Below are 25,472 nucleotides of genomic sequence, written 5' to 3'. Positions count from 1 at the left end.
CCCAATGTTGTTTACCCCCTCGTTTTGAATTTGAATGCCGGCTTTAAACCTCGGGGGACCTTTGCATGACGTGGCAAGTTTCCCATTTTTTTTTTCTTTTTTTTTTTCATTCCCACACCGAGGGATGCTTCGGCGCCTTCGAGAATGAACGGGTTGCCATGGCGACCACCGCTGCAAGAAGCCGGGGGTTTTGGGAAGCTGAGCATCCAGCGGGGCCTTTTTGCAGTCGCTGAGACAGAATGTCAGGGGCGGGGGGGGAGGGCCGATTGAAGCCCGCTCTCACCTGATTGGAGGTAGAGCGTGGCGCTGCGGGACGCCCGGCCCGCCGCGCTGACCGCCGTGGCGCAGTAGGACCCCGCGCTGCTCGGCCTCATCTCCCTCACCACCAGGCTGTGACGCTCGCCCTCCGACTTCACCGCGTGGAAGGCGTCGGTGCGGATCGCCACGTTATTCTTCCTCCATGTCACTGGGAAAGGCGGGAAAAATACAGTCATACATTCTGCATTCTGCAAATTACAAAATAAAAGATTAAACATTAATTTGTAAAAAAAAAATTTATCTCATTCAAATGCAATTCAGTTAATGATTCATATTATTAATGTTAATAAAAAAAATGTATATTGTCAAACTCAAATAAATTGACAAATAGACTGCGCTAATCTGGTAAAAGTCGATTAATTTATCGGTCGACGTTTCAAAACACAAAAATGTTTCGAAAAGCATTTATACAGAAACGCTGTGGTTAGCATCTCACAACACTAGAGGGTGCTGTAGGATTTTGTTTGGGTTCTTTTTGTAATGAAACCACAGCATTTTCGAAAAGTAGCATTTTTCTCCGTTTCCATTGAGAGTTTTCCAAAATCTACGTTTTTACCCCGTTTCCACAGGGACAGAATTGGACCTTTTTCAAAAAGTGGCATTTTGCCCCATTTTCATGGCGATGGCGCCCGAGCATTTTCAATTTTTTTTATCCCCCCCCCCCCCCCCATTTCCACGGAGACAGAGCATTTTCAAAAAGCAGTGTTTTTATCCCATTTCCATGGAGATGGTATGTTTTCCAAAAAATGCCTTTCCCTCCATTTCCATGGAGACAGAGTCGGACCACTTTCAAAAAAGCTCCACCCTTGGGAGCCGCTTTTGAAAACAAGCATTTTCAGTGGCTACGAGCACCGTTGTCATGTAAACGGAGACCCGAAACACGGCAAAACTTTTTCACTTTAAAACATCCCATAAATGGGACCTGAAACCCAAGTTGGTCCTAATGGACGTCCAGTTTTCAAACATTTTGAGACGGCTAAAGAGTTAAAAAGAGTATTTACCTGTCGGCAGTGGGCTGCCAGAGACGATGCACCTCAGCGTGACCTCCGACCCGTGAGGCGCCGTGGCGTCCTCTGGAGGCTTCACGAACCTCGGCCCCTTGTCCTCGTCGTCGTCGGGCGAAGCACCTGAAGACAACAACAAGCTGGTTATGAGGGACTGGGCGCGATCAGCTGTCTGCTTGCGCAAATGGGTCAAACCCCCAAAATTACTCCCGCGTTCCCTCGGGTGAGTCCGGGAAGTCGGACAACATCGGACCCCTTGAGTTACAGCTGCCGTTAAAGAGGAAGGCATCTTTCTTGTTGACTTCGAGTTCAAAGCTTTTCTTGTGCCGGCAGCATTTCAGAGCAACGGCAGGTTGCGTCAACCGTATCGATTCAATTTTTATTGGCAATGATTATGAAATATGTCCTACCTCCCTCTGGAGACGCATCGCAGCGGTCTTTCTTGCTTTCACGGACTCCCCCCTCCCTCCGTCTGCTGTTTCTTCCCTCGTTGCCCCTTTGCGTGTCGCCGTCCGTCTCCATCGGCTCGTCTTCCACCAGGATCGTGGGGACGGTCACGCCTTTCGACGCCGGAGACGTCCGCCCCGCTTCGGCCTTCCTCCTCTTCAGGAGGGGGCTGATGGACGGGGTAGGGGAGGCGGTGAGCCGCGGGGGCTTGGCGGGACTCTGAAGCGCAGATTCCCGCATGGACACCGGGGACGTTCGCTTGCCGGTTGAGCTGTGGTCCCCCGTGTTGTCCGTCTTGGTGTTTCTCTTGGAATCAGCGCCCTGGTCGGTGGACGATGGAGGGGATTTGTAGGATGTATTAACAAGTGCGTCCTTGTCAGGTTGCCTGTGAGGAAAGACGATAAAAAAAACGACTACTTTGTATTCTCCGCGAAAAAACTCAGATATCTCACTTGAATGTGTTTTCTAAAATGTGAAACTCAATGAGTGATGATATTCTCCAAACCTGCTGAGGCCCGTCTTTGCGGCTGTTGGCAATGGTTGCCCTGGTAACCGGTGAACTGGTGCCGTCTCCATGGCAACAGAGATTTTTCCTGTGCCTCCCGGTGACGAGCCGTCCGCCGGTTTCCCCGGTGCATCCGACCGCGTCGTCGCATCCCTCGCCGGGGGGATACTTTGACCCCCCGGACCTCTGCCCTGGGCCTGCGGGGAAATCCGCGGCTTTCCGTCTCGCTCGGCGGATTTCGCCCCCTCCAGGGCCCGTTCCCTCGCCTCCAACTTTTGGACCACTTGGGGAGGGATGGGCTCCACCTTCCCGGCGCTCGGCCCGTCCCTCCGCGACAGCTGCTCGGTGGAGAACGCCTTCTTCAAGCTCGGCTTGCCCACCAGCTTCTTGATCCTCTGGAGCTCTTCGGCGAACTTGCTCTGGTAGCCCTGCACCCTCTGGAAGTAGCTGGTCTTGTCCTCTAACGAAGACGCCCGCTGCTTGAACAGCCCCCTCTTCTGGGCCGCGCCCCCTCTCTCATCCGACTCAAAGGAAGCGGCTCCTCCGGGCAGATCCACGCTGGCCCGGCGCTCCTCGAACGCCCGGACCTTCTCGAAGATCTTGGGTCCTGCGCGAGCCAGTTTAGGCGTCATGGCGACGCTGTTAGCGCCAGACGATTGGGGATCTGGGGGCTTGGCGTCGTCTGGTTTTGGGGAGTGGACGCCGTTTCTGTGCGTGCTGAGAGGCGGAAGGGGAGGAGATTGTGAGGATTCATCAACAGTTTGAGTCTCAGAAGGGTGAGGATTGAGGCGTGACGTTAAAACTCTGGCACACTTGGGAATCATTCGGAAGGGTAAGATGCAGGCGAAGGTCCATTGGTGTCATTTTTGTCTAAGACCGTTGTGTTTGTCTGTGCTCTTGATGTCTTTTGAGCTTAAACATCAAGTGAGATGGAACAAAATCGCAGATTTTACAGATTTTTACAAAATTGCCAGAAAACCGGTTTGTATACAACAACAACAACAAAAAAAACCTCATGCCTAAAAAGAAGTGGTGAGAGCATTCATGCTAAGCACCCCATGCACGCCACTGCAAACCGATGAAGACGCGGCGTCAATCCCAAAAAAGAAGCTCCAGAAAAACATGCAGTGGAAAGAAAACACAGTTTTCAGAAGCGATCAGCAGGTAAGACACCCTCTGTCATAAGATATTGTTAGAGATGGAATCCACAGCAACACAGACCGAGTCAAAGGAAAGTGTGGAACATGAATGAGAAGGAGGGTATAATGTCTTTCCATATGAGTCTTGCAATTTGGGGTTTGTGGCCAGTTGTTGTTGTTTGTTTTGTTTTTTTTATTTTCAGTCCTGGAGAAAAGAAGCCATGTGCTATAACGGCATGGAAAACGTTCTCCCTCTGTAGAGGCTGAACATGCTCCCGTAGTAGTCGCTGCCTACAGAAACACTTTCCTCTGACCCCTGGACGGGCCGGGCCAGGTTAGCGTGAGACGCCCGGATCAGCGGCTCCACACCCAGGTGACGGACGGGGGGGGCCCCCTCGGCGGCGGGACCCCCACCGAGGGCTTGCCTGGCCGGGTTCGCGGGGTCCAGGTGCGACCCCGGAGGGCGGGAGCCCAGAGCGCGGAGCTCTCGTTCCACCACGGGGTCGTAGGAGCCGGGGAGGGTGGCCCGGCGGTCCGGAGCATCCGGGTTGTAGTCCATCATCCGTCCTCCCTCACCTGAGACGCAGGGGGACAAATAAAGTCCATTTCCATGACAACGGTGCTCAGAGCAACTGGAATGGTAATTCTTTGAAAATGCTGAGAAAACCCTTTTCAATGGAAATGGTGGAAAATGCAACTCCGTTTTGAAATTTTGCCAACTCTGTCTCCGTGGAAACAGGAGGAAACACTACTTTTGAAAATTTTATGATTTCTTCTCGGTGGAATTGGAGGAAAATCAAACTTTGTGAATATTTTCCCAATCCATGGCAACAGGAGTAAACGCAACTTTTTGAAAACAGTCTGACCGTCTCTGTGGAAACTGGGAAAAAGACAACTTTCTGAAAATGCTCCACCTCTGTGGAAACTGGAGAATATGCAACTTTTTTGAAAACAGTCCACTGTGGTGTACCACAGACACAGTATATAGTTCTTCTGCACATACTTGTAAATTGACGATAACAACAATGGTGGCCTGGCATGCTAACTACTGTTTTCAATTTTTCTGCAATTTCGTTGGAAATAGATCTAATTTCCAAAAAGTTGCTGAGTAAATGGGAAACTTTTCAAGATAGATGCATTTCTCTTGAAAAGTTGTCGTGTAAACGGGGCCTAAGACTCGCAGAGAACGATTCATTGTCCAAATTATGCTATGCTATGCTATGCTATGCTATGCTATGCTATGCTATGCTACGTTACGCTACGCTACATTATCCAATCCAATCCAATGTATTTATAAAGCACTATTAAAAACAACTCAGTTGACCAAAGTGCTGTACAACAATATAAAAATACAATTATAAATACAACAATACAGTGGCAGCACAGAATACACTTTGAGCAGTAAAAGTCAACTTCAACACTGGTTAAAAGCCAAAGAGAACATGCGTGTTTTAAGATGTGATTTAAAAACATGAAGGGAGTCAGCCTGTCTAATGAACAGAGGAAGCTCATTCCACAGTTTGGGACCAACCACAGAAAACGCTCGGTCTCCTCTGAGTTTGCGATGCGTCTGGGGGACCGAAAGCAACGCTTGATCAGCTGACCTGAGTGAACGTGCTGGGGAGTACGACACAAGCAGGTCGGACAGGTAACGAGGGGCAAGGTCATTAAGACATTTAAAAACAAATAACAGAATTTTAAAATCAATTCTAAATTGCACTGGGAGCCAGTGCAGAGAAGAGAGGACGGGTGAAATATGATCATATTTTTGTGAGCCAGTCAAGAGGCGCGCTGCAGCGTTCTGAACCAGCTGCAGGCGGGTCAGTAAGGACTGGCTGATGCCGGTGTACAGGGCGTTGCAATAGTCCAGCCGGGTTGTGACAAAAGCATGAATCAGTATTTCAAAATGATGTTTTGAAAGTGAGGATTTTATCTTTGCGAGTTGCCTCAGGTGGAAAAAACTCGCCTTCACCACAGCACTGATCTGTTTGTCAAATTTAAAATGTTGATCCATCTTTACCCCCAGATTAGAAACAGTTGGTTTGACAAACTGTGTCAGCGATCCTAGGTTCACTGGGGCGGCAGTACCAGAAGTGCTCGGCCCCACTAGGAGGACTTCAGTCTTTCTGTCATTAAAATGTAAAAAGTTAGCAGACATCCAGGATTTGATTGCTTCAATACACTCCAAAAGTTGAGTGGCACTGAAAGCATTCTCACGCTTCAGGGGCACATAGATTTGGCTGTCATCAGCATACAAGTGAAATGACACCCCAAATAGTATTATAGTTATCCTGAACTGAGTTTGACCTGGATTCTGTTGACAATCAGTTCCTTGTTGGTTTTTGTGGTACATCAACATTTTAAGCATATATGAAGCATATTTTCTTTAAGATTAACACTATACTGATATCCATAATTGTACTGTGGCGTGATGAAGCCAATACCTAATGGGGAAATCAGGTCAAACCATAATAACAATTTTTTTTCAAAGTCTATAAAATGGCTTTATAATGCTTTACTGTAGGCATTGGCAACTTTTCGAAAACTTTGAGCCAAATTGTAGAGAATTAGAGAATCCAATTTCACATAAAGAACAAATTGGATGTGAATGCAACAAAATGAGAATTCAATTGCCTTTGGGTTCCTTTTATTTATTTTGTTTCACTCGTCAGAACGGTTCAACGGATAAACAGTGTATTGATTTCATGAATACAGGAAAAACGGGGGAGGGGTCTTTGGGGACGTACACCACTCCTCCCCCTACCCCCCGGCCGTGAGACGGGTAATGACTGACGTTTTAGCGATGAGCGACGGAGACGCGGAGTGCTTCGGCAGCAAAAAGAAGGAGCAGTCAGCATCTGGAGTTAACGAAAGGACGAGGCCTTGGAGCGTCGACGCGGATATAAAACGTCTGACTGATGCGATGAAAAGAGCCTGAGTCAGCGTCGCCGGTTCCGCCGGAGAGGCGCCGAAGCCGTCCCTCCTCACCCTCGTCCGCCGTTCAGGCGGGAGCGGATGGAGGGAAAAAAAATCGAAAATGACGTAGCACCTCCCGCCTCCCTCGTTTTCTCTCCTGTTTTTGTTCGTCTCCAGGGGAAACGCGGCGAGGGCGTCGTCGACGCGGGAAAGGAGGATCCGAACCATCCCCGCGGCGGAGGAGAAGGAGCGTCGGTGTTTCTGATCTATATTCAGACGTCCCGTCGCCTGAAGATTCTGCGTCTGCAGTGCACCAACAGCACTTTAGCAAATTAGCGAATACTCTTTTTAGCAACGGCGGGGAAAAACCCTTTCGGGGGCGGGGGTGGGGTGTGGGGGGGGGGGGGGGGGGTTGAGGGGGTATCAGCGTCTGCACATCTGTACATTTAGAAATCGACAACGTGTCGGACATTTGATCCTCGGTTTAATTTTAGTTAACGAGAAATGTCAGTGCGACGCTTTGCCGTGGAGGGCCTTCAGAAAGACCTATAATGGGATTTAATCTTCATAGAAAACCAAACAAGATCCAAATAGACGCCGAATTGTTACGTGAAACATTGCTGGTATGTTTTAACTCTTTTGACAAGATGTATTCAAAGTATCTTTATAGCAAAGCAAGAGCATATATATTCCAATTTGTAGACTTTTTTTTCACTGGAAATGATGAAATGCGTCTTATTTTGGTCTATATACTCTACTTCTATGTATTTTATCATATGGAACTGGGTATTTTAGGATGTGTTTTTTGGTGCAACCAATAATTAAACCCAAAATATTCCATTTATATGAGGAATCAGTCCAATTTGATAAAGATATGAGAAAAATACGTCTGATTTCAAATGGGAAAATAGTCTTGAATTAGTTTCAGCCCGCGGTTTCCTCCGTGTGGAGCGACACAGCGCGGCTCCGACCTGAGACAGGTTCCCTGCTGGAAACTAGGGCAGTGTGTCACACGTTGCATCACACCATGAGCTGCCATATCGGGTTTCAGCCAACCTACGTCTGGGGCCAAAGCCGCTAACCGCCGCCATTAAAATCCATCAATCAACACCCGGGTCACCATTTTGCGTCGAGCGCGACTCTGGCAGCTGCAGCGAGTCATCCAGGTGCACATGACAACGTTTCAAGCGAAAGCGGGGCAGCGGCGTTTGCGCCGGCCACACGGAGTTGGAGTACGAGCGTTTTCGAGAAGTGGCGTTTTCTCCCATTTTCATGGAGACGGAATCCAAACGTTTTCCAAAAGTGGTCTTTTCTCCCATTTGCATGGAGACAGAGTTCGAGAAGTTTCTGAAACGTTGCGTTTTAACCCTTTTTATACGAAGATGGAGCATTTCTAAAAAGTAGTGTTTAATCCCGTTTCTATAGCGACGGAGTACGGGCATTTTCAAAAAGTGGCGTTTTGTACCATGTCCATGGAGGTGGAGCGTTTCTGAAAGTTGTGTTAATTTTTTTTTCCCGTTTCCATGAAGACAGAGTGTTTCTGAAAGATAGCGCTTTCCCCCCCGTTTCCATGGAGACGTATTCCAAGCGTTTCCAAAAAGTTGCGTTTTACCCCCTTTTACACGCATTTCTAAAAAGATGTGTTATACCCCATTTCTATGGAGACGGAGATCAAGCATTTTCAATAAGTGCCCCCCCCCCCCCCCGTTTCCATGGAGACGGTGTCTGAACGTTTTCAAATAGTTACATTTTCAGTGAAACCCGAGCACCGTTGTCATGGAATCGGGAAGCCCAAATGCGACAAAACGTTTGTATTTGCACTGGGAAAACGTCGTGGCGTTAAACATGGCCGACACATACCTGGGGGTCGGCGACCGGCTTTGTCCTGGTGCCTCCCGGGCCCTTCTTTGGTTTCCATCTGAGGTTCGGTGGTCTCATCCTCTGTGGTCTCAGAGTCTAGAGATAAATTAATAAAAAAAAAAAAAAAAAAAGTAGACATCACACGGATGAAAGAAGAGGAGGAGGAGTGGGAATGTGCTGATGGGTGCTTGAAGAGAGCGCCCCGCGGTGGAATAAACGGTTTGAAACTCAAGCGTGACATGAAGCCAGCTGTGGCTTAAAGAAAGACACGGGGAGGAAGGGCGGGGGTGGAGGGGGAAAGGGGGAGGGGTTCCCAGAAAACAACAATAGAAAGAAAGCAGAGGATGGATGGATGGATGGATGGATGGATGGAGAATTTTTGAAAAAAAATATAAAAATAGAATAAACGACGAGAGGCAGGTTTACCATAGCTTTGCTTTCGGCAGGAGCGGAAAACTTCGCTTCCATAGTGGCAGCAAGAGAGGGCAGACGGGAGAGCACCGTTACTATGGAAACCAGCATCTCTCTCACCCACACGACCAATCCTCTTCGTACCCATTAGAGTCTAAAGAATGGCCGGCCAAACTGCCGGGGCGGCCGACAGATACGTTTACTGGTTAGAGAGAGAGAGACTGTGGAGCGGTGGTCGCACCTCATTGCGCCTAAACATCCAGTCACTTCCTGATTAGATAATCGCAGAAAGCCAATGAACAATCGCCGTGAGCTCGGAGCATGTGTGTCTTTTTTTTTTTCCTTTTTCTTTTTTTTTTCCTTTTTTTTTTTTTTGGGAGTCGGTGGGGGTCGATTCCAACCCATCTGCATCCAATCAACACAACGGCAGATAAATCAAAGTGACGCACATGCTTTCCGACGGCAGAAAAAAAACCCAATAACGGTTGATTTTTAAAAACAGAACGGTTGTTAAAAAAAAAAAAAAGAAAAGAAAAATCAAAACAACAACAAGCTCATACTGACAACACACCATGGGTGAATCTGCCAAATGTCCGCGTGGAGTGCCCAGTCCTCTGAAACAAGATACAAGGGGACCGTGCATTATTGAAACAGCCCAAAAATAATAATAAAAAACCCTGCTTTTTACTGATTGAAAAACGTCACGTCAACATCAGGTACACATTGCATTTATTTACTCCCAGAATCTCTAGAAATTACGATGGAGGAGCCCGCATGAGGCTCCAATCCGGCCAAACCACCGATTTTCGAACAAATTTCTTAAGCTTAGCTGACATAACGCCACACAGAGACCCGAGCTGAGACGTCGGTGATGCTGCCATGAAAGCTAGCGACCGCGCGGCTAGCAAACTTCTGTTGCCGTTTGGGTGTCCGGAGTCACTGAAGATGCGACTTTTCAAAAACGCTTGCTGTCTCCGTGGAAACGGGGGGAAGACACAAACTTTTTCCGAAAATACCCCGCACCACAGTGACAGCGAGTTACCTTATTGCTAGCAAACTAGCATTAGGCGCCGTTTGCATATTTTCAAGTGAAGACGGCGAACTTGGTGTCTTTGGAGTCTGTGTACAAGACAACGGAATCACTGAAAAGGTAACTTTTTGAAAACGATTTAGAAAACGCTGCGCGCCGCAGTGATAGCCAGCTGTCTTGTTGCTAGCAAACTAGCATTAGGCGCCGTTTGCATATTTTCAAGTTAAGACGGAAAACTTAAATTGTGTTTTTGGAGACAACGGAGTCACTGAAAACGTAACTTTTTTTGAAAACAATGGCACTCGGTATCCGTACAAAACTGGGGGGGGGGGGGGGGGGGGGGGAACCAAACTTTTTGCGAAAACGCTGCCACTGCACATGCGGCGATCTCGTCGCTAGCAAACTAGCCTCAAAGCCTTAAACTCCCATAATGCAACAGTTGTTTTTTTTTAATACTTTGCGTCTTTAAATTGGCATTTTCATTCGGGATTGTTTTTTTTTTGTGTCAAAATAGAGACAATTTCATGTTCTTTCTGCATGTCGGAAAAACTTTAAAAATCTTAAATTTACAGGTTATTATGAGACTATTTTATGACGACATTTTGGGCTGTGTGTGTTTGTGGATACTTCACATTGCTACTCCGGATAATAAAGATGGATCCGTAAACGTCTGCCGTGCAGCGTGGGGGCTATCTGCTGATTAAGCAGATGGCGAAGACGCTCTTTTTTTTTTTTTTCATTTCCCGGACGGCCTGTCAATCAAGATGCGCCTTCGCGAGTGACTCACTGCTTTGCAGCGGACGGGAAAGTAGCAAAAAGTGCAAAGTGAAAATGAGTCACTTCGCACGCCGATTGGATGAACTCTCGCCCAGCAACCAAGCGACGATGAAAATTGGCGGTATTGACGCCCCCAAAAAAATTAAAAATAAAATAAAAAAAATACACCGTCAGAAAATGATCCCTTTCCGAGCGTCTGCCCCGATTCTCCCGTCTCCATGGAGTTTACCCTACTGACACACTTTTTCAGAGATATGAATTACTTATTACGCGACAAAACTGCCGGGGCAGAGATGCATATTTGAAGAATGCAGGAGAGGCTTTCACATTAACGGAGCTTTCATATGATGCGCAATTTAGCAACAGGATTTGAGTTTATGGGTTTAAAAAAAAAAAAAAAAAAAAAAAAGGTGTGGCGTCTCGTCCTGAAAGCCCCCCCAGAAAAAAATCTAACTCACCTGAAATCGCTTCTTGGACCAAATTTTCTTCATCGTAAACGCTTCCTGTCAAGAGATTACCTGTGGCATGGGCTCACGAAAACATCCCGGGGTGTGGCAGATAGAAAATAAAGAGATGAAGAGGTGGAGGAGCTGGTGGAGGTGGTGGAGGTGGTGGAGGGGAGAAGAAAAAAAAATTCAAATAGCCGTCCGATGGAGCGTGGGCGTGTGAACTCTCCCGGTCTGGCGGCCAGAGAAGGAGAAAGAGACGCAAACGGAGCCAGGTGCCTTTGTGTCTGTATCCGCTGATGTGAGCAGCATCAAGCCGTGACGTAGAGGCAGAATTCAGATTCGGCTCTCAGCTGGTCGCTCTTAAAGAGCGAGAGCGAAAGAGAGAGAGAGAGATGGAGAGAGAGAGAGAGAGAGAGAGAGAGAGAGAGAGAGAGAGAGAGAGATGGGGGGGGTGGGAAGTCTGAGCCGGTCCCGATATGCAGGGATGAGAGCGGAGCATGAGAGGAGGAGGAGGAGGCGGAGGAGGAGGAGGAGGAGGAGGAGGAGGAGGCGGAGGAGGAGGAGATGGGAAAGAAAACAACTGGGTAGGATGAGGATGGAGAGACAAAGAGATGAGGATTCGCGAGGGAGGAGGAGAAGAAACCGGAACAAATTTCAGAAGGAATTTTTTTCGTGTGTGTCCGCCCGCTCGCTGCCTCCATTTTGTCTTTTTCACCAAAATACCATCCGCTCTGACTGGTACGTTGGTTTTTTTTTTTGTTTTCTTTTCTTTTTTGCCGAAACGTGAACAAAAGTCACCGCACACAATTTACTCATTTCTTCTACCAATTTCCAATAACCCCCCCCACCCACCCCCCTCCACACACTTTAATCTGGCTCATTTTGCCCAGATTTGTTTGCCGAATCATTATATGTAAGACATCGCACACGATTCCAGAATTTTCCGCACAATTTGATGTGCACTTTGCGTTCCTGCCCCAATTATCATATGTTATATCCACTTGGAGTGGAAAATCTTTAGCTTTTCTTTTTTTATTTTAGCAAAAACGGTTTGTGGAATTGTTAACAAATGTCATAGCACACTATTTACAAATCTACTTTTATCTGCACTCGGTATCAGCATTTGGTATCGGTACTCGGTACTCGGTTTTGGCACTTGGTATCGGTACTCGGTATCGGTACTCGGTATAGACACTCTGTATTGGCACTTGGTATCGGTACTCGGAATCGGTACTCGGTATAGACACTCTGTATTAGCACTCGGTATCGGTACTCGGTATCAGCAAGTAGTTAAAGGTTTGTATTCCCATTTGTACTCGATATTGGTAAGTAGGTAATGGTTAGAACTCATATCTGTACACAGTATCAGCAAGTAGCTAAAAGTTAGTCCTGATATCAGTACTCGATATCAGCAAGTAGGTAAATGTTAGTAATTGTACTGATACTCGGTATTGGCAAGTAGCTAAAGGTGAGTAGTCATGCGGTACAAAATGTCACCAAGAAGCTAAAAGTTAGTACTTATATCGGCATTTGATATCAGCAAGTAGCTAAAAGTTAGTACTCGTATTGGTACTCTGCATCGGCAAGTAGCTACAGGTGAGTACCCATATTGGTACTCTGTATCAGCAAGCAGTTGAAGGTTAGCACTCGTACCGATACTCGGTATCGGCAAGTAGCTGAAGGTGCGTACTCGTACGTTACACGATATCTCCAAGCAAAAAGTTAGTACTCACGTCAGTATTTGATTTCGGCAAGTCGGAAAAAGGTTAGTATTCATATAGGTACTTGGTATCACCAAGAAGTGAAAGCTTCATTTCAGACACAAAAACACTGTGATAGAAAAATAGGGAGTGTGTGTGTGTGTGTGTGTGTGTGTGTGTGTGTGTGTGTGTGTGTGTGTGTGTGTGTGTGTGTGTGTGTGTGTGTGTGTGTGTGTGTGCGTGTGTGCGCAGCTCAGTGTGACTTTAATTAATCAAGAGGAAGAAAGTGTGATAAATTCATCCTGTCCCGACCCTGGAAGCAGCGGGGAGATAAACTGGCTCTATAATAGACGACACACAAGACTCGCTTTAGGTCGCAGTTCATCTAAAATTAACACGACTTGAAGTCAGTGAATACAGAGGAAATCAAACCTTTTAGTCCCGTTGTGTTGCCGTGCTCGTAAGTCGTGTATACTACTCTTAAGCACAACGACAAAACTGATCCAGTGTGACACACGTTTAGTATTGTGACGGGGGGCCCGTTACTCTCGATCTGACGATTACCGCAGGAACGACGACATTGTCGTCTCGATTCACCGTCGCCTGCCTCTTGCGTCCATCACCAGAGAGACGCAATTTGGTCCACGAGAGAGCGAGGCGATCAATACCGATGCTTTATGCGTGATATGGGATACACCCCCAAGTGACGTTCCCCCCCCCCCCCCGATCAATAAGCTCATCGGAACATCAGATTCTATGAACGGCGTCCAATGAAACGCCAAAGACGTCCATTTCCCCGTGACGTCTTGGGATCACGAAATTCCATTAAAAAAAAAAAAAGATCAATCAATTTGACCGGTGGGCGCCACTTAGTTTTTTTTCCCCCAGCGTCTCCCCCGTGCTTCAGGCGGCCGCTAAGCAGTCCGGCGCACGCGGATCAGATGGAAGCCTAACGAGCAATAAAAGGGAGGTGGACGGGTACGGCTCGGAGTTTGATTCGCCGGCAGAACGGGGAGCGAGTGAGCGGACTTCACGGAAACCCATCGATTTTGTGACAGAGGCAGCCTCCCCGTGATGGATGCCTCCCAGGCACACGCGGCTTTATCAGCGGCGAGTCGGGGGGCCTAATCTCTCGGCAACGGAAAGCAGATCCCGCTGCCGCTGCGTCGCGCGGGTTTTTGCTTTGCCCCGAGCAGATCAAGGCCGATCGGCACGGAACAGACATTCCTGTACGTGTCTGTTGTTTTTTTGTTTTGTTTTTTTAAACCCCAAGGTCCGTCAGGAATAGCAAAGGACTGCGTGACTGCCTGAGGAATTTCTACCTCACCTTGAGCAGCGCTGGCTTTGCGGTCATGTACAAGACCAGAAAAATAATGACATTTTCGGGAAAAAAAACTAAACAATTCCACATAAAAACGTTTTAACAGGAAGAAACCGGCAGAACCAGACTAAGAGCTGGAGATTTTCTGCCGGTCCAGTTGGGGTTAGGTGATCGAAGGAGACAGACGGCGGGAGGGAGTCAAACCCCGGTTCTGGTCAGGGGGTCGGGATTGTTGGGACTGATTTCAGTGTCCTCTGGTTTTCTTGTACACATTTAGAGATCTTGGATTTCCTTCCAGACATGTGTACGTTAATTGTGACCGACATCACGCCGTCTACAAATCACAGCCCAAGCTCAGAACTTAGAACCGCACCGATCACCCCAACAATGACCGCAAAACTGCTAAGAACCTTTCAGAGAACAGACAGCGGGTATTGTTGATTCGTATTCCGAGGTAGTTTGGAAATCCCGAAATGACAGCGGCCAGCGTTGACAACTCACAGGGCAACCCGATCCGAGCAACTAATCCCGACCAAATCCCCACAGGGTTCCCGTGAGGGACCGTGTGCCGACGCACACACGGCGTCCGGCCAGGCCAAACACTGAGCGAAGCGGCGCCGGCCCTACGTGTTGCCTCAGCTGTCCCTGTGAGCGCGGGCGACCTAATTAATCGTCCTTAATCCACTTGAAGTTAATGTCTGGAGAATGTGAAATCATCGAGCTTACAGATTACTCCGGCTCCGGTATGCCAGTGAAAACACATGGGGAAGTTGGGGGTGCTGTGCATGACCGATAACCCAATAGTCAATAACCCAGCAACCCAATCATCAAGCACCCTTTAACTCAATCATCAGGAACCCTTTAACCCAATCATCAAGAACCCTTGAACACAATCATCAGGAACCCTTTAACCCTCACTATTAAAGGATTACCGTGGTTTTTGATGGCTAATTTTCAAGACTAAGCAAAATCAATGGAGGCCTCATCTCCGTCACCTCCACCACGGTGATCTCCGCCCGTTCAGGGATCTCCAATAAACGGTTACGCTCCGCTGTCGTGGCACACTCCCGGTATTTCTCCCAGCTTCCCACTCACCTCCCTGTTTCTTGCTCCTGGGCCCGCTCGCCTCCTCCCGGACGGCCCTCAGACATTTCCGGGCATCGAGTCGCTCCTTCCTCAACATGCCGCTTTGTTTTCTTCCAAATCCGTCAAAAACGCAACTGGGACGGCGACCTCGGTGGCGACGACCTGCCCCCGTCGATGTGGCGACGGAAAGATCTTGCTCAGGGGGAGTACGTGCCTCATCTTTGATTGTGGTTTTGGGTGGTTTTCTCTGCTGTTTTCGGAAAAAGCGACCGAGGATCTTCAACCCATGTCTTCGGGAGGGTTTTTCTATTTCAAGTCCCGCAACAGTACGACCCCTCCAAGTGTACTCTCCCTCTGCACCCCTTTCAGAAAGCTGTCTGCCCCCCCCCCCCATAGCCCCCCCGGTTATAGCAGGAGATTAAAACCTGCTGCGGCACAGAAACCAAACGACCTTCCGCAGTCCTCTCTGGGTCACTCAGCTTTGGCCAGAGGCGGGGGTGGGAGGGGGTGGGAGGGGGGTTGAAACCCTAGTACGAGTGTGATATGTTGTACTACGGCACTGGTGATGGGCTTCATGTACTTTGACAACAAGACGGCGGTTCGGTTGACGCGAGGTGGCTCTATTTGAGACGGTAGTCCTTCGGAGCTACGAGACGAATGCGGCAAGTACAAAATGAACCGAGGGGCTGAATGAAGACAGTGGAGTGAGTATTCAGTATGAAGGACATCGGTTCAGTCTCGCGAATAAAACAAATATTCTGCGTATTTCTTTTCTCCCTCCGCAGCCTTTGTGTCGCTGCCTCGCCAACATCTGGCACCACCACCAGCAGCAGGTACCGAAGGTGTTACTGGAAAAATATCCACCACTCCTGCTTATTTGCTAAAATCTAGTACTGCGGTTGAAGTACTGGTCTTTTCTGGAAGGATTGGAGGAAGAGTGTGTACAAAAACTGCGTTGCGTCTCATCCTTTTTCATATATCAGATATTACAGCCGACTCTTTGACCATGTTGACACTTTGAGTATCAGGCCTCGTTTACAACACTTTTTCAAGGGGAAAATGTAACATTTCCGATTCGTTTTTGGTGTCAGTTTACAAGAAAACGGTACTCGGAGCCACTGAACGCTTTTTCAAAAGAGCTCGCAACAGCAAACGTTTTGAAAACTCTCCAGCTCCATGGAAATGGGGAGGGAAAATGCTACTTTTTGAAAACACTGACGCAGTCTCAGTAGAAATGGGAGGGAAATGCAACTTATTGACAATTCCCTCCCTGTGGATATGGGGGGGGTCACGCAACTTTTCGAAAGGAACTTACAAGGTGGAACTTTTCAAAAAACATTGCAGTAAACAGTTGTTCTGCACACGCTCAGTAGATGGACAGTAACAAAAATGGCGGCCTCCAGAGTGCCATGACTCCCAGTCCAAATTCTCCTGGGACTTTTATTTTGACAGTCACTGTAATAACAATCTAACTTGGTCGTCTGTCCACTAGAATGTCCGTGTTCTCCAGTTGTTAACGTTTATAGTGTATTGTTCACTCTACGCATGTGTAGCATCATTTTCAAAAAGTTGCTGTCAAACGTCTCTGAAACGAAAATTTAAAAAAAAATTTGGTTTTCACTTGAAACCTCATATATACTTGGTCGGATCATTAATCCTCATAAAACAGCTTTGACGTGACTTAAAGAGACATGTTTTAGAAATTCTCCACAAATTCACGATGAATTAACGCGATTCGGCACAAATGCAACCCCCCCCGATTTCCCGTCGGCGTCAGGAATGCGCGCATCTTTTTTTAAAATCGCACGAAAACAGTCGAGTCGAGTGTCGAGTCGGAGTGAGGACCGCGTCGGGAATAGCAGGAGGGCTTGAATGCCGTCGCGGGGGACCGTTTTGTGAATATCCGGAGAACGTGAGCACTCGGCCCCGCATGGCGAAAAGAGAAACGGGCTGAGTGGAACCCGGTCTGGAGTTTGCATGTTTCCGTCGGTTTGATCGGGGGAGCGAGTCTCCTGAAATACCAAACGCTGAGCCTTTCCCCTTCGAGGTGTCATCGAATGAACCGGCTCTCCGGCCTTCGGAGGCTCGACGGACGGCTGACGTCAATAAAGCCGCGTGGGCTCGCGACACGGCGGTACTCTGGTTGGTTCTGATCTTTGATATCTTAAAGTGACAGTCGCCGCTCAAAAGCGGCTATTAAACATACCCACCCACACACACACACACACACACACACACACACACACACACACACACACACACACACACACACACACACACACACACACACACACACACACACACACACACACACACACACACACACACACACACACACACACACACACACACACACACACACACACACCCGTCTGTATTCCAGCACGCCGGCCGTTGATTGAGTGTGACAGCGCTATAATTATCCGTGATGTCTGTCGGTGCAATCGGAGAAGTGATGGAATTGAGGGGTAGGGGTGGGGGTGGTGGGGGTGGCGGCATCCACACATCACTGGAGCACGAGCCCCGTGGCCGGCCTGGCACATACCGCCGCCATAAATAACCGCAAGGAGAGCGAGAGGAGTGCAGACGTAAGAGGAAGGTAGAGGTCAGGAAGATAAGACGACAGCGAGGTTCTGACGGGAAGAACAAGAAACGAGACGATCGGCCACTCAAATATGTCGTTTTGACCGTCACTTTGATCTCGTGGAATTAAACCGAGATGAATTAAGGGGGGGGGGGGGAACCAAAAACAGAAAACCAGAGGTGCTGAGTGATTTGCCAGCTGGACCGTGCGAGCCGGCGCAGTGCGAGAGCTGGTGACATGCGAGCTTAAGTTTCTCGGCGGCAACACAATGATCTCATTGCCGAGACGTGATGCAAACCGTTTGCACCGCCATATGTGGCGCTGTTATCCCAGCGAAGGATACAAAGTTCAGAAGTGAAGTTTCCTTTCATCTACGTACAATGGAGGTAGTTACGGAAGCCCCCCCCCCCTGCACACACACACACACACACACGCACGCACACACACACACGAAAGCATTTATGATAAATGTTCGAGAAAGTGATAGATGATCAACTCTTTTTCCATGGTAACGTGTGAAAACTTTTTGAAAAGGGCTTCCAAGTTTTCCAAATTTTTGGAAAGTGCCCTGACTCCATCTGTGTGAAAATGGGGACACACACACACACAGAACTTTATGAAAACCCTTTGTCTCCATTTACATAGTAATGTGAGAAAAATGCAACTTTTTGAAAAAGGGTTCCAAAAGTGGACATGTTTGAAAACACTCTTCAAGGTGTCAAAATAACATCGGAAAATGTTAAATTTCCAAAACGGTTCTCAAGGTGGATTTTATTGAAAATGCTCTGATTCCCTCTCCATGGAAATGAACGGATAAACACAACTTTCTGAAAACGGCACCCGGGGTGGAAATTTTGGAAAACGCTTCGACTCTGTCTCGGTGAAAACAAGAACAGTCCAACTTGGTCGTCTGTCCATACGAAAGTCCGTGTCCTCCCATTGTTCACAGCGTATTGTTCTCGGCGCGTCACAAAAACAACAAACAGCGCCAACTCATGGCCTGGCGTGCTAACTACATCGTTTTCAGCGTTTTTGCCATTTCCGTGTAAACGGACATCGATTTCAAAACGTTGCTCTTTCCAAATGGCAACGACCCCAGTGAGCAAAAGAGCTTGAAGGTACCCCCCCCCCGTCTTTTCACGATGGTTTCACCCAATCTGTGCAGCTCAAATGTAATTCACAAGCTAGTTTTTTTTGAAAATACCAAGAAGATCCCTTGAATATACGGCTCAAACCCTAATTTATGTAACTCAGAACACAAAACCAACAACCGGCAAAGGTTCAAAACCCTTAATCACTTCGTTTTGAGGGGTACCCTGGATTTCGCAGAACCCACTGACAAGAAGATACCACGTCTCGATGTTAGTTTGATACGTACCCTCACCGAGGTCCATAACAGCCAGCACCGCGCTGCAGCCGGCCTCCCCCACCTCGTTGGAGGCCGTGCACGTGTACAGGCCGGCGTCGCCGGTGCGGCAGTCCCGTATCCACAGCCCGCCCGGATCCTGGGCCTCTGAAGGGGGAAGCGGCTCGTCGTTGTGGAACCAGGCCAGCGAGGGTCTGGGGTGTCCCGACACCGACACCCTCAGACGGATGTCGCAACCCGTCCCCACCGCCGCCTTGCGGAGTTTCCGAGTAAACGCCGGCGCCGAGGGTTCCTTCGCCTCGGCTTCGGATTCGGGAAGGTTGGTTGTGGCCCGTTTTGAAGGGAGGGCAGGACTCGACCCAGGTCGATCGGCCATCTTGATTTCTTGTCTCCACAGTCTGTATTGTTATTTGGTAATGGATCAAAAGGAGTTACTGAACTCCTCTTCCAGAAGGCTCCATCGGTGACGGTATCAGAGGGCGGAAGATGTTTGACCCGGGTTTCTGCAACCGGAGCTGAAATTGTCAAGAAAAGCAAAAACAACAACCGTCATGGAAGAAGCTTCTTCTGCGAGTCTCGGTGTTTCAAAATTTCTGCTTCACACGTCCCAAAATCAAACGTAAAAATATTATAAAGCCGTCCGATTCACAACATGGTCACTTTGTCGCAAATAACACAAAAATTTTAAATAAGAGCACCTCTGGTCTGTTTTACGCTTTAAAAATGTTTATTTTTTTATTTTGTAAAATGGCAAATTACCAACTTTAAAATCACAACAGTATTAAAAAGAAGAAGAAAAAAGCTTTGAAATCTATATTATGAACACTATGTGTAATTAAAGGGTTGAATGTATTTTTTTTCTTCTGCAATTCCTGATTTGTCCTCCGGGTGTCGCAAAAAAGCTGAACAATATGGAAGTTAAATAAAGTTACACACATAAACTGTGTTCCACTACAAGTCTTGAGCGTACTTGCTGCGTGAATCAAACGTTTTTTTGACCGTGTCGTTACACGTACTACAAGTATGGACTCATGTCGGACGAAAAAAAAGACAAAATCGTGAGGACACTAGTCACAATCCAGTGACATTTAATCAGAAATATTCTAGTTCCTATATATGAATGAGGCCTGTATCCTATATCAAAATATTGGGATGCGTGTGTCTTTTTTTTTCTGCGTACATTGTCTAAAAACGGGTCATATGACACTGACAGCGTAAACAAATAGTGAGACGAGGGGATGACTTTTGCATTAAAATGTAATTTCTTTTTTTTTTTCTACTGATTTCTGACCAGTCGAGTTCAAAAAGTGGACAATTCTGCAAGCGAAGCCGTCCGCCAAACAAGAAAGTCAAAGTTTAACGACGAGCTGCCAGGTTTTCTTTGGCACCCGCCGTCCCAAAAAAGTGCTGAAGCGTGCAGACGCGAGGGCAGGAAGAAGACACATCCTGACACCTGAACCCATCGTATCGCATGCTAAAGATGCAGCGTGGCGGGCCGTCCGTTGAAAGCGAAATCCGGGGTGGGGGGGTGGGGGGGTGGGATGGGGGGGGGGAGGGTTGCCGCGGAAAAAGTTTCACAAAGAGTTGGAGCCCGGACATTACCGACGCTGCTTAAAATGGACCGCGACAAAGACGTGCAAACCTACCTCGCTTTTGCCCCCGACAGGAATCCCTTTTGGACGTCCCCGCGACGTCCAAGCAACTGCAACCGGATCCATGGAGCCAGATACCTCGTCTCAAATCATTTATGAGTCCCGGCGTCCTTTAGCGAGCGCAGACTGGAGGTGTAAGTCTGATCGAGATCATGAGGCATTAGCAGCTTCTTTCCTTGAGAACGAGACCCCCTCCCCCCCCCCCCCCCCCCCCACCCCCCTCTCTCCGCTACCCCACCCCCGTTAAAGGTCAAACCACTCGGGGCCTTCCGCTCCAGCCGCGGTTCCAGTCACGAAAAACGCCACTTCCAACCTCTTCAGGCTCCCGGGGACTTAAAGCGGCTCCTGTTGTCCGTCTTCCTCCCTCCCGTGTCGCTGCCTCGTCCCCCCGCCGCCCCCCCGCCGACAGCTGCACCGCTGCAGATAGGTCACATTCCTCGGGCTGCCATGGATGACCTATTCTCACCCACACACACCCACGTGCACGCCCACGTGCACACACGGAGATAGTATTATCAAGCGGAACGTCTCGTGTTTCTATTTTCATTATGTTCCGCCGATTTTGGCCTCTTAAAGTTAAGAGTTAACAGTTTGTTTTCTATCTTCGAAACATGTGCATGACTGTCAAATATCAATCTGAAATATTAAAATGTGGCGACAAAATGGTCATTTGAAATATTAATTCAGGGTCATGAAATTAACATTTTAGGCCACAAAACAGTTATTTAAGGTCATTAAATAGTCTTTTGTGGACCCAAAAAATTTTTTGCCCACAAAATAGTAATGTGTGGCTACAAATACTTACTTGTAGGCCAAGAAATTGTAGGCCACACAATATGAATTTGACCCCTTAAAATACTTGTGGCCGTGAAATAGTAATATTATGTCACAAAAATACACATTTTAGGCCATGAAATCTTAATTTGGGACACCATATAATATTTTGTGGCCATGAAAAAATTATATATATATATATATATATATATATATATATATATATATATATGAAAATATAAGTAAAAAGAAGTGCAATTTTTTGGCTGTAATTACAGCTTCTGGCCAGAGTGGCCGCTGTTTACCCAAAAGAATTCATGCCACAAAAAAAAGAAATAAAAAAAAAAAGAGTAAATATTCTTTGTTTTGAATCATTTTCCTGGCCAAAAATATAATTTAATGTTTGTTTTTTTTAAGTAATAATGCATTTAATAAAAATTTAAGAACCGTTCAACCAAAAAATGATATAATAAAAAACAAATTTAGAAAACCCAAACAAATAAGGGATTTCTCCGAGGAGTATGAAACGATTCAAGGCCAGACTGATGATAAGCGTCGCATTCTACTAAACAAAGACGCGTCTTCGGTGGGAAAGCAGGTGTGGAAAGGGATTTTCTTCCCACACGTGATAAAGGAAGTGAGCAAGTGTGTGTGTGTGTGTGCAGCTCTGTGGAAAAAAAAAAAACCCACGTGATGTTCCGTCTGGAAGAGCTTCAGCGTTCGTCTCGGCGATGGCGTCCTGCACAGTCCTGGGTCTTCTGTGGATCTACTGCCTGCCGCAGGTCAGCAGGGGAGAGGAGCTGCCCCGCGGGCTCCTCCTGTCCTGGGTCAGAGGTCGGGTTCTGGACGGCCTCGGGCTGGACGGCCCCCCGGCGAGCAGGCGTGAGGGCGCCGAGGTGCAGCCGGAGGCCCGGCGCCTGCAGCACCCAAGGGTGAGCAGGTCCACGGCGAAGGACCCGGATGAGGACTCGTCTCAAATGATTCTGTTCCCCAGTTCAGGTGGGGAAACTTTTAAAGCAAACGCAGTCAAATGGAAATAATAGATTTGCTAACTCGACATTTTTTTGGGGTGTATTGTAGTCGTCTTCCACTGTAAGGATATGAAGAGGATAGATTGATGTATAGTTGCTTTAAATGAGCATTTCTTCTTCACAAAGTAGTAATTTATGGCCTCAAATTAATACTTTATTGCGTAAAATATTTATTCTGTTGGCTCAACTTAGTATTTCATTTCTGTGCCGAAAATTCATATTTTTTGGACACAAATATGTAGTTTTGGCCCCAAATTAGTAATTCACGGTCACAAATAAATATTTGGTGTCCACAAATTGATAATTTGTGTCCCCAGATTAAAATTTTTGGCAACAAGTTAAAATTTTCTTACCAAAAATGCTATTTCTTGGACCCAGATTAATATTTTTTGGGGGCATCATTTAAAACATTTTGCGGCCAAAAGTAGAATTTCGTGGCCACAAATGAATTTGAAATGGAATGCATGTAAATAAATAGATGGAAAATATTGATATGCGACCTTTTTTGGTGATTTTCCATTTAAGATTTGCCCCCCAAAAAACCCAATATTTTTAAGTATCGTAGCCCTTTAAGAGATTGACACGCAACTTAAATTTACTTTATATAATATTTTCTATTATTAAAAATGATTTATCTCCAAGCCTGAAAATCTATTTGATCCCAAATATTGAATTCTAATAGACAAATGCCATCGACACTACAGAAGATTAAAGTGAACTGGGTACCAGAGTGGCTCACTCCTGCCGCCTAGTGGTCTCATGTGGTTTTGCTTGAATTGCACATTTAATGAGGAAAAAAAGAATCGTGTTGGTTGCTGGTTTGATTCCTCTCACAGATTTCTCTTGTATCCGACCCGACTCCATCACGTACCGATTCCATCCGTCCGTCAACATCCGGGACGCCGCGCTCACGTCCGCCCACTTCTGGTTCTACGCCGGCCGGAACGCCAACTCCTCTGCCCCGCTCTTCGTCGTCGGCGGGGCGCGGCGTCACCGGGCCGCCGACGCGCCGTCCGCATCCGACTCCGACGGCTGGGCCGCCTACGACCTAGACGGAAGCGTTTTGGCGCTCGTGGCCGAAGGCCCCTTCCTGCTCCAGGTCGTCTGCGATTCCTGCCGCTGCCTCGCCGACGAAGACAAGACGCCGTTCCTCCACCTCCACGTCCGCAGACGTCGTCCCGTTCGATTCCCGCGGAGCGCCGCCGTCCCCTGGTCGCCTTCCGCGGTCAACCTCCTCCAGCGGCCGTCCCATGAGGCGTCCGGCCACAGAGACTGCAGCCGGGCGGCGGTGGACATCAGCTTCGAGGAGCTGGGCTGGGACAGCTGGGTCGTCCAGCCCGAGGCGCTCACCTTCTACTACTGTCACGGGAACTGCTCGGCCCGAGACGGAGCCGCGTTCCCGCTGGACGGCGTCACGCAGTGCTGCGCCCCGGTCCCGGAGACCATGGAGTCCCTGAGGGTCACCACCACGTCGGACGGCGGCTTCACCTTCAAACACGAGACCCTGCCCAACATCATACCCCGGGAGTGCGCCTGTATCTGAACCAGACGTTAAAGTACAACGCAAAACTAAATAAAAACTATGTTAAAAAAAAAAGTGTCTTTTGATTCACTTTGAAAGTAGCTTGAAGTACCTGTTAGCATCCACTGGCATATAGCATCAACTAGCATTTAGCATCTACTAGCATTTACTGCGACCGCCGTTTTAGATTCAAGACCACAGATTTTGTGGCGACTGCCATCTTTCGTCTCGCAGAGTGTGCTGCGGAATTTCCACCAAGAATTTGGATATGGACCAGCGATTGGCTGAGGATTAATGGTATCGACCAATGAGAAAGCCCGTTTCATTTCACTCGAGGCAATATGCCTAAAAAGCTACTTTTCCAGGTGAACTTAACCTGACCTCAAACCCGTGAACTGTTAGCAGCTAACGTGCCAACTGCCAATGAGACTCAAACCCTAACCCTTAAAATCGTGGTTAACGACAGAAACACTCAAAGTACATAGTACTTTAAATGAAAGCTTGCATTTTTTTAGCCATAAAATGTGCCTTTAAACGGTGCTTCATGAGAACTTTCGTTGTTGATCAGCGCGTTTACGTAGGTTGCCATTGGAAACCGCTGCAGAGCTGCGTTCTACCAATGTACATCTCCATTTCTCCCTGATGTGGAAGCTTTTACATCCAGAAATAAAGTGAAAAGAGCGGAAATTCACAACGTCATGCCGAAATGTTAATGGAATACTTTGGCGCATTATATAATAGATTTTGCCGTTTATCCGTAGACATGGTTCTACGTTTAATAGTGAGGAAAAAAAATTACAATTCAGTTGTACCAAGATTCCACGTCACACTTTAATTCTCCTGCTAAATCAGGTGGAACTTTTTAAATCACCTGCCACTGTGGTTGGTAGATTTTTTTTTAAAGTTACAAGACAAGCAGTATTTCCAGCCATTTCTTTATTGACGAAATCAAAACCAGATTGTAAAGTGCCACCGAGTGCATTTAAACAGCTCACCAACGTTTTGTCAAAAACTGTTGCAATGTGTTAAAGTTATTACAAAACGCGGCGTTATTACACAATGAGGTGAACATTTATTACAAATTGCACCATTATCACATAATGCGGCGCCAATCTTGATCCGACTGGGACATTGAAGAAATTATCATTCGCTAATCTGAAAATGTTAAATGATAAAAATGTGTAAAATGTGTTTTTTTTATCCTGGAATTAATCATTTAGAAGTGAAAACACATTACACTGTGACAAAGACTTGATGTCTTGTCTCCTTGTGGCCACTAGAGGGCACCGCAGGCTCACTTTCAAACTGTCATTCCACCCAGTGGTCGGCAATTCACGTTCCAAATTAAAAAAAAAAAAAAACAGGTGTAGTAATACCTCAGTTTGGTGGGTCTTTTCTTCTGATTCAGTCAAGTTTTTATTTTTTAAAAAAACCTTACAAAATTTAAGTTTAATAAAAAAAACTATATATATTTTATTTAAAAGGTGTTAAATTTCAATAACTTTAAAAAATGTTACATTTTTGGAGGGGGGATGTGAAAATTGAGGTGTTTAAAACTTTTTTTTTTTTTTAAGTTCTCT

The 25,472-nt window shown here is 47.2% G+C and overlaps 2 protein-coding genes across 2 annotated transcripts in view; one reads left to right on the top strand and one right to left on the bottom strand.

Moving 5' to 3' along the window:
- LOC308127607 (striated muscle preferentially expressed protein kinase-like) overlaps positions 1–19,289 on the bottom strand; it is a gene marked incomplete at its 5' end in the record, with an annotated part of 40,526 nt that extends 21,237 nt beyond the window's left edge. Inside the window, 7 exons of the mRNA XM_080492740.1 lie at positions 284–466; positions 1,320–1,445; positions 1,733–2,154; positions 2,275–2,995; positions 3,828–3,989; positions 8,190–8,285; positions 18,926–19,289. Of these exons, the coding sequence (XP_080348866.1) occupies positions 284–466; positions 1,320–1,445; positions 1,733–2,154; positions 2,275–2,995; positions 3,828–3,989; positions 8,190–8,285; positions 18,926–19,289 (2,074 nt within the window). The remainder of the gene's footprint in view (positions 1–283; positions 467–1,319; positions 1,446–1,732; positions 2,155–2,274; positions 2,996–3,827; positions 3,990–8,189; positions 8,286–18,925) is intronic.
- inha (inhibin subunit alpha) lies at positions 15,522–23,957 on the top strand. Its single transcript, XM_080493004.1, has 4 exons — positions 15,522–15,667; positions 15,749–15,796; positions 22,005–22,338; positions 23,207–23,957. Exons 3-4 carry the CDS (start codon positions 22,071–22,073, stop codon positions 23,911–23,913), a joined length of 975 nt encoding a protein of 324 aa, XP_080349130.1. The 5' UTR covers positions 15,522–15,667; positions 15,749–15,796; positions 22,005–22,070; the 3' UTR covers positions 23,914–23,957.
- Positions 23,958–25,472: the final 1,515 nt, after the last annotated feature.

The sequence above is a fragment of the Lipophrys pholis genome (genome assembly GCF_963383615.2).
Source record: "Lipophrys pholis genome assembly, chromosome: 23".
NCBI classification, from domain to species: Eukaryota; Metazoa; Chordata; class Actinopteri; order Blenniiformes; family Blenniidae; genus Lipophrys; species Lipophrys pholis.
Note: the sequence above shows the minus strand (reverse complement) of the source record. Positions and strands in the feature narration are given on the sequence as shown.